Source organism: Piliocolobus tephrosceles, chromosome 13 (genome assembly GCF_002776525.5).
Source record: "Piliocolobus tephrosceles isolate RC106 chromosome 13, ASM277652v3, whole genome shotgun sequence".
NCBI lineage: Eukaryota > Metazoa > Chordata > Mammalia > Primates > Cercopithecidae > Piliocolobus > Piliocolobus tephrosceles.
The window spans coordinates 16,297,979-16,307,293 of NC_045446.1; the positions used below are offsets into that span (position 1 = coordinate 16,297,979).

Below are 9,315 nucleotides of genomic sequence, written 5' to 3' on the forward strand. Positions count from 1 at the left end.
ACAATTAGAAGTTAAATAAATTATGCAATACTATAGTTATATAACATGATTTGTTAAAAATATTTTTATGTATTGCTAAACAGATAAATGGTTTAGGTTAAATAGTTTTATAATAAAGCTTTATAATAAAGGAAATCACCATTTTTATTTGAACATGAAAGGCAGGAATACAGGAACCATGATATATGGAAATTTACCAAGACTTCGTCTTTCCTCTTAAACTTTAACTATGAACAGCAAGTGACAATCAACAAAAAGTCATTTAGTTAAGTCAATTAAATGCCTCATCAATTTATAGAAGACTTTTGTCAAACTAGGACAAAAATTTATCTGGAATAAGAAGGATAATTTCCCATTAACTAAAATTTCCCAGCAATTTAGATATATAGAAACATAGGCAGAATCCTTCATTTCTCTCTGTTCACGTTCTTTGCCACGTACTTTTCAATTCCACAATAAGAGGCAAATATCCTTCTTCAATCATTAACTTTGAACCCAGCAATGTGATTCTCTTTGCCTAAAATAATGCTAACAAACATGAGCCGAATGGAATCTTGAACTAGCTTTTGTTGTTGTACATTTCCCCTTATGACTCACCCATCAACACTGGAAGAAAATACTCCAGCTAGCCCAATGGTTCAGAGGACCACAGATACAGAGACAGAGCTACTCAATCGCTATGTAGGTCTATGAGTTCCCGTATGTAGGTCTATGAGTTCCGGTTAGACCCGTTAGACTAGGTAACATTAACCAAGAAGCACTAGCTGATAATTAGCAGGACTGCCAAGTCAGTTGACAAAAAGTTAATAATTACCTAATGTTATGTATCACTGACATTTATGGTATTTTGTTATTGATCAAATTTATAACATACAAATCAACATTGTCATGAATGACAAATTCATATTTCAAAATATCTATTTCTAAAATATGTGGCTATTTTCATTTTTTGATATATTGTGTACAATGACCAAATAAAATTGTATGTTAACCAACACAATTTTACTAAACAATATTCTGGACTTTGTGGGCAGACTTATGCCTTATACACACTTATAATGTACCAATGTGCCTTATGTGGAATTAAATAAATATTTCTTTTAAACTTAGTGTCTGAATGCTGAACATCTCTTAGTTTACTGTATTGCGTTTGCTATATCTTCCTTCACAGTAAGCTATAAATTTTCAGAACAAATCTACAAGCCCATCCTCCAACAACTGAAAAAGAACAACAGAAGGTTAACTGAGCAACAAAAGGGTAACGGATATTAACTCAGAAATCTTTATATGACAAATTCCGGTTTAATGACAACTTAAATCATTAGAGATTAAATGACTGTGTTACTTGTTAGCTAATCTACTAGAATTTAAACAGATGTCAAATAACCAGTTAACTAGGGGTTACATTAAGTACATGCACTGCTTTACTGTTTGAGAAAGGAATTTGAATTGTTAGCAATTCTACAAATTTTGGACAGTTCTGCACAATATTCTCGAATACGAATAAGTACATCTTCTAGACTTTATAATACGAGACATAATAATTTGGTAATAAGTAACCTCCTAACTGTCTGTTTTACATGTTTGTTCCTGAGGCTATAGATCAAGGGGTTCAGCATGGGAATGACCACTGTGTAAAAGACAGAGGCCACCTTGACCATGAGCCATGAACTTTTGGAGTTAGGAACACAGTAGAGAAAAAGAATAGTCCCATGGAAAATGGTAATGGCGGTCAGGTGGGAGGCACACGTGGAGAACGCTTTCTGGCGCCCCCCAGTGGAAGGTATCTTCATGACAGTGATAAAAATGAAAGCGTAGGAAGTAAGAATGATCACCAGGCTGCTTACTTCATTGAATGTGGCAGAAACTAAAATGATCTCCTGGCTCACATAGGGATCAGAGCAGGACACAGCAACAATGGCAGCGTGCTCACAGACAAAGTTATTAATGATATTATTTCCTCTGAAGGATAATTCCAGTAGAAAGTAGGTAAGAGTCAGGGAACAGACTATCCCCCAAGAGTATGATGTAGCCACCAAAAAGGAGCAAAGCCTCTGGGACATTGCCACTGTGTAGAGCAGAGGGTTACACACCGCCACATATCGGTCATAGGCCATCACTGCAAGCATGAATGTTTCTGTCACCACAAATATGCAGGCAAAGAAGAATTGCATGATGCATCCTGTGAAGCAGATGGTTCTGTCTTCCACAACCAAGTTCTCCAGCAGTTTGGGTGTAACTGTGGTGGAATAACAGAAATCGACAAAGGACAAGTGGCTGAGGAAAAAGTACATGGGGGTGTGGAGTTTCGGGCTGATCCTGATGACCATGACCATGCCCAGGTTCCCCAGCACAGTGACTGTGTAGATGGTCAGGAACACCAGGAACAGGGGCATCTGAAGGTCTGGATATTCTGAGAAGCCCAAGAGGATGAAGGTGACTTCAGAAGTCTGATTTTCTTGGTCCCTGGGACAAAATAGGACAGTTGATTCAAAGATGGAAGAAGAAATATTTGGACAAGGCCAAGTAAAATGAGGAAATGTTGAGAGGTGTAGTGATTATCTATAAAGAGTGTTATGGAAATGCTTAGTTTTAACCATTACATTGCTTCAAAAGCTAAAATTTACTAATATCACAATTATACAGTACATATAAAATGTGTGTCAGTGTAATAATAAAATATGAGAATTGAGAGGGGAAGAGCAGTTGGCTCTGGTATATTTTAAACGATCTGGTTCAGTAGCCTCAGAGGCAACTGGCTTCATGAGAAAGGCCAGTCTACCTTTTGCATGAGTCAGAGTCTAGTGAAAATGCTTGTCTTGGAGGAAGATTTCCATTTTATTTCATTTCAATACAATGCTTATTTTGAGTTTCATTAATTTTTTCACTTCTTCACCTATTAAATGATGAGAACTTGGAACTCAAAAAATAAATTAATGACTCAGTAAAATGATCATTACATTTTTGTAACAATTGTTTCTATATCTATTTCTGAATTTACCTTTCCAATGACCTCCCTACATTTAATCACACGTTTTTCTCCATAGATTTTAGATTCTTCCTGTCTAATGTGAGTAGTGCACTTTGTCAGTCACACTTATCTAATTATTGAAAATTGTAAAACTCTATTAGCTTGTCTTGAAATATTATAATATCAGACATTTAGAATGATTTGGGCTGGAAACAAACAATAATGATACATCCAGATCATTTTTATTATTCTGAAGTACTTTCTGCCATATCATTCTCAGATGGTCAGAATTCAGTCTACCTCCAAACCTCCAAAGATGAAGCATCACTTCCAGAAAAATTACAATGATTTTTATTTGGTTAGGAGGTTTTTGTTTTGTTTGCATTGAATTGCTTACAATAGACACACAGATAATCTTTCCGATACCCTATTCTTTTAGTTTCTTCATCTTTTCCAACAATTTTATCTCAACTTGACTCATTGATCAGAATCATGGTCATAGTATTAACTATGTCATTATCAGTAACTATAAAACCTGAAAAATATCAATATTATACAACATCTGTAATATATATTTTACTCATGTTTTCTTCTACATTTCAACAAATTGTTTTTCTACAATAAAATACTATTAATGAGGGCAGACATGGAAGGCTAGGACATAGTAGGTTCTCCACAATCTTTATTGAATAAATGAATGTATATATGACTGAATAAATAGCCACATATTATACATGTGTTGGGGTAAAAGTTTATAATAATATTAAAGAAGTTGAACTTGCCTATTAAATCAAGACCACATTGTAAACTCACAATGCACTGAGTCATATCTTGAGTCCTACAGAAGAAGTAGCAATAGTGAAACCCCACGAACCTAAGCATCCTGAATTAGAATAAAACAAGGAGAGTTAGAAGGGTAAATGAGGCATTGGATTTTTTTTAATGTTCTGAGTTGATTCGAAATAACTCAACTACCTTGTTGTGCCAGTTTAATCCAGAACCATGTCATGACTGCTTACCGAAAGCTAAAATAGCAATAGGCATTAAAAAGAGCACCATTCCATACAGCATTCTGTAAAAATTCTATGCTTTATCATTAGCTGAAATTAAACACACTATAGTTTACACTGAGTTGTTACAATATTTAGCATGGAAGACAATATACTGCATGCACTTATATTTTGCAGAAAACACAAGTGCATGCAGTATATATGTGTATATATAAAAATATATATGATTACACATATAGAATTATATAGGTTAGGGTTGGGGTTATATATAAAATTATTTTATGTACAACTTACATATCCATGTGGTTTCTTTCTTTAACTGCTCCTTTAGATTCACTTCATTTGGTACCTGTGATTTGATCTTCTACATTTGTTGTTATTTTTCTCAATGTATGTTTTAGTTTAACACAAAACTCATTGAGTGCAAATTTCCTAATGGAACACACTTTTTCAAGCATTTTCCAATATCTGTACGCTTTCCTAAGGACGTTCTAACAAACTCTGAGAAGGCTGGGCTTGAAAAGAAAATCACTTCCATCAAAGACTGTATTTTGTAGTATATATTTGACTTATTGTTACCTAAACATCCTTTCTATGTGTGGCACTTTTCAACCCACTTCCTACACTCTATTTCTTTACCAAAAGACTTGGGGCCAAAGTTCACAATCTCCCGTTTAACCCCAGGAAGTGTCACCCTTGTTAAGCTGAATGAGGGCTTAAGGTACTGTGCAGAGGCTTTCCCTCTTTTGTAGTGACACCTAACGTGGCTTTCCAATTGTGCATTTGCTATGTACTCAGCACTGTAATAGGCATTTTAGAAACTATAAAATTATAAAATGTTGACCTTGACCTCCAAACTTTTTCTTCTAAGAATTATTCCGAGGAATAATGCATGTAACTGCAAATTATACAATATAGCATACAATTCTTATTACATATTAAAACTAAAGTTTGTGCACATAAAAAGAAGAAGAATATTGTGATCAAAAGAATAAAAGTATTTCCTAGAAATACAGGCTAATTAATAATAATAAATATAGTGAAAGATAATGAATCAAATATTCCTAGTTAATGGAACTAAGTGATTATCATAGCAGTTAGACTTACACATGGGTTTGCCTCCTGCAAAGATTATTGGAACACACTATTTTCCTTCTAAAGTTATATAAAGTAAGAATTGAATAACTTACTTAAGTGCAGAAGGAATTGACTTATTCATTTACTGACGCTTCTTTTGCAAAGATTAATAGACTCCAGGGAAGTGCCCGAGGAGAATCCAAATTAAATAAAAAAACAAGCAAATCACAATAAAAGTGACAGGAGTCTATAGTAGATTTCAATAAATGTTTTAAGAAGATAACTTTTTCCCCTAATTTTTTCAAAATAATCTCAGTGATAACAGAGAGGAAAGGAGACCAAAAGGCTCAATTCTAACACCAAACTGTGTCACACATATATATGCCACAAAGGCCGTAGGGATGTTAACCCTAGAGAATATAATTGAGGTATTCCCTAGGAGGCCACAAATAAAGCAGTCAGATAAAACAATGCCCCATGTGATATCCTGGTTGCATGTAATTTCTTGTAATGACTGCTGAATAATTTCATTATAAAGTTTAATCCCATGATCTTCTTTTAAATATGTTGAACCAGACAATATATTTTGACTTAACATACCTGAAAAATACAAAAATGCAAAAAAGAAAAAAATCAGCTATTGGGCAATAATCCAGAGATAACTACTCTCAATTGTTTTTGTATTTGTGGTTTTCTCACCACTATGTGGGTATATATGTATTTCTGTGTATCTGAAACAAAGCTTATACAGTAAGTATCACAGCTATATTGTGTATTATCCTTTTTCATATAAAATTGTAGTGTGAGCTTCAATTTAGGTAACAAATAGCTATTAAACTTATATAAATGCCTGTTCATCTTTTCTTTAAGTAAATGTGATATGCACTATTTTTTAATTTATTAGGTAGGTATGTTGGTGATTCTTGAAATTAATTGTGAATTTCGTTACAAATAGAGATGCAAAAATTCCTCAACAGAATACCACAAACTGTATTCAACAGCACGTAAAAAGACATTAAAATTAAACACATGGCTTACGTTGATTGATTTGCGAATGTTGAACCAGCCTTGCATCCCAGGGATGAAGCCCACTTGATCATGGTGGATAAGCTTTTTGATATGCTGCTGAATCCGGTTTGCCAGTATTTTATTGAGGATTTTTGCATCGATGTTCATCAGGGAGATTGGTCTAAAATTCTCTTTTTTTGTTGTGTCTCTGCCAGGCTTTGGTATCAGGATGATGTTGGCCTCATAAAATGAGTTAGGGAGGATTCCCTCTTTTTCTATTGATTGGAATAGTTTCAGAAGGAATGGTAGCAGCTCCTCCTTGTACCTCTGGTAGAATTCAGCTGTGAATCCATCTGGTCCTGGGCTTTTTTTGGTGGGTAGGCTATTAATTGTTGCCTCAATTTCAGAGGCTGCTATTGGTCTATTCAGGGATTCAACTTCTTCCTGGTTTAGTCTTGGAAGAGTGTACGTGTCCAGGAAATTATCCATTTCTTCTAGATTTTCTAGTTGATTTGCGTAGAGGTGTTTATAGTATTCTCTGATGGTAGTTTGTATTTCTGTGGGGTCGGTGGTGATATCCCCTTTATCATTTTTTATTGCGTCTATTTGATTCCTCTCTCTTTTCTTCTTTATTAATCTTGCTAGCGGTCTGTCAATTTTGTTGATCTTTTCAAAAAACCAACTCCTGGATTCATTGATTTTTTGGAGGGTTTTTTGTGTCTCTATCTCCTTCAGTTCTGCTCTGATCTTAGTTATTTCTTGCCTTCTGCTAGCTTTTGAATGTGTTTGCTCTTGCCTCTCTAGTTCTTTTAATTGTGATGTTAGAGTGTCAATTTTAGATCTTTCCTGCTTTCTCTTGTGGGCACTTAGTGCTATAAATTTCCCTCTACATACTGCTTTAAATGTGTCCCAGAGATTCTGGTATGTTGTATCTTTGTTCTCATTGGATTCAAAGAACATCTTTATTTCTGCTTTCATTTCGTTATGTACCCAGTAGTCATTCAGGAGCAGGTTGTTCAGTTTCCATGTAGTTGAGCGGTTTTGATTGAATTTCTTAGTCCTGAGTTCTAGTTTGATTGCACTGTGGTCAGAGAGACAGTTTGTTATAATTTCTGTTCTTTTACATTTGCTGAGGAGTGCTTTACTTCCAATTATGTGGTCAATTTTGGAATAAGTGTGATGTGGTGCTGAGAAGAATGTATATTCTGTTGACTTGGGGTGGAGAGTTCTATAGATGTCTATTAGGTCCGCTTGGTGCAGAGATGAGTTCAATTCCTGGATATCCTTGTTAACTTTCTGTCTCGTTGATCTGTCTAATGTTGACAGTGGAGTGTTGAAGTCTCCCATTATTATTGTATGGGAGTCTAAGTCTCTTTGTAAGTCTCTAAGGACTTGCTTTATGAATCTGGGTGCTCCTGTATTAGGTGCATATATATTTAGGATAGTTAGCTCTTCCTGTTGGATTGATCCCTTTACCATTATGTAATGGCCTTCTTTGTCTCTTTTGATCTTTGATGGTTTAAAGTCTGTTTTATCAGAGACTAGGATTGCAACCCCTGCTTTTTTTTGTTCTCCATTTGCTTGGTAGATCTTCCTCCATCCTTTTATTTTGAGCCTATGTATGTCTCTGCATGTGAGATGGGTCTCCTGAAGACAGCAGACTGATGGGTCTTGACTCTTTATCCAGTTTGCCAGTCTGTGTCTTTTAATTGGAGCATTTAGTCCATTTACATTTAAGGTTAATATTGTTATGTGTGATCTTGATCCTGCCATTATGATATTAACTGGTTATTTTGCTCATTAGTTGATGCAGTTTCTTCCTAGGCTCGATGGTCTTTACATTTTGGCATGTTTTTGCAGTGGCTGGTACCGGTTGTTCCTTTCCATGTTTAGGGCTTCCTTCAGGGTCTCTTGTAAGGCAGGCCTGGTGGTGACAAAATCTCTAAGCATTTGCTTATCTGTAAAGAATTTTATTTCTCCTTCACTTATGAAACTTAGTTTGGCTGGATATGAAATTCTGGGTTTAAAATTCTTTTCTTTAAGAACGTTGAATATTGGCCCCCACTCTCTTCTGGCTTGTAGAGTTTCTGCCGAGAGATCTGCTGTCAGTCTGATGGGCTTCCCTTTGTGGGTAACCCGACCTTTCTCTCTGGCTGCCCTTAAGATTTTTTCCTTCATTTCAACTTTGGTGAATCTGGCAATTATGTGTCTTGGAGTTGCTCTTCTGGAGGAGTATCTTTGTGGCGTTCTCTGTATTTCCTGAATTTGAATGTTGGCCTGCCCTGCTAGGTTGGGGAAGTTCTCCTGGATGATATCCTGTAGAGTGTTTTCCAATTTGGTTCCATTTTCCCCCTCACTTTCAGGCACCCCAATCAGACGTAGATTTGGTCTTTTGACATAATCCCATACTTCTTGCAGGCTTTGTTCATTTCTTTTTCTTCTTTTTTCTTTTGGTTTCTCTTCTCGCTTCATTTCATTCATTTGATCCTCAATCGCTGATACTCTTTCTTCCAGTTGATCGAGTCGGTTACTGAAGCTTGTGCATTTGTCACGTATTTCTCGTGTCATGGTTTTCACCTCTGTCATTTCGTTTATGACCTTCTCTGCATTAATTAGTCTAGCTGTCAATTCTTCCACTTTTTTTTCAAGATTTTTAGTTTCTTTGCGCTGGGTACGTAATTCCTCCTTTAGCTCTGAGAGGTTTGATGGACTGAAGCCTTCTTCTCTCATCTCATCAAAATCATTCTCTGACCAGCTTTGATCCGTTGCTGGCGATGGGCTGTGCTCCTTTGCAGGAGGAGATGCGCTCTTATTTTTTGAATTTCCAGCTTTTCTGCCCTGCTTTTTCCCCATCTTTGTGGTTTTATCTGTCACTGGTCTTTGATGATGGTGACGTACTGATGGGGTTTTGATTTAGGTGTCCTTCCTGTTTGATAGGTTTCCTTCTGACTGTCAGGGCCCTCAGCTATAGGTCTGTTGGAGATTGCTTGAGGTCCACTCCAGACCCTGTTTGCCTGGGTATCAGCAGCAGAGGTTGCAGAAGATAGAATATTGCTGAACAGCGAGTGCACCTGTCTGATTCTTGCTTTGGAAGCTTCCTCTCAGGGGTGTACTCCACCCTGTGAGGTGTGGGGTGTCAGACTGCCCCTAGTGGGGGATGTCTCCCAGTTAGGCTACTCAGGGGTCAGTGACTCACTTGAGCAGGCAGACTGCCCCTTCTCAGATCTCAACCTCCGTGTTGGGAGATCC

General features: G+C 36.4%; 1 protein-coding gene across 1 annotated transcript; it reads right to left on the bottom strand.

Annotated features, from left to right (window-relative positions):
* Nucleotides 1-1,523: 1,523 nt before the first annotated feature.
* Nucleotides 1,524-2,957, bottom strand: LOC111544793 (olfactory receptor 5D13-like). The gene is made up of 2 exons (XM_023215447.1): nt 2,942-2,957; nt 1,524-2,458 (listed from the first exon to the last, which is right to left on the bottom strand). The coding sequence occupies exons 1-2, from the start codon at nt 2,955-2,957 to the stop codon at nt 1,524-1,526; spliced, it is 951 nt and encodes a 316-aa protein (XP_023071215.1).
* Between the last annotated feature and the right edge of the window lie 6,358 nt (nt 2,958-9,315).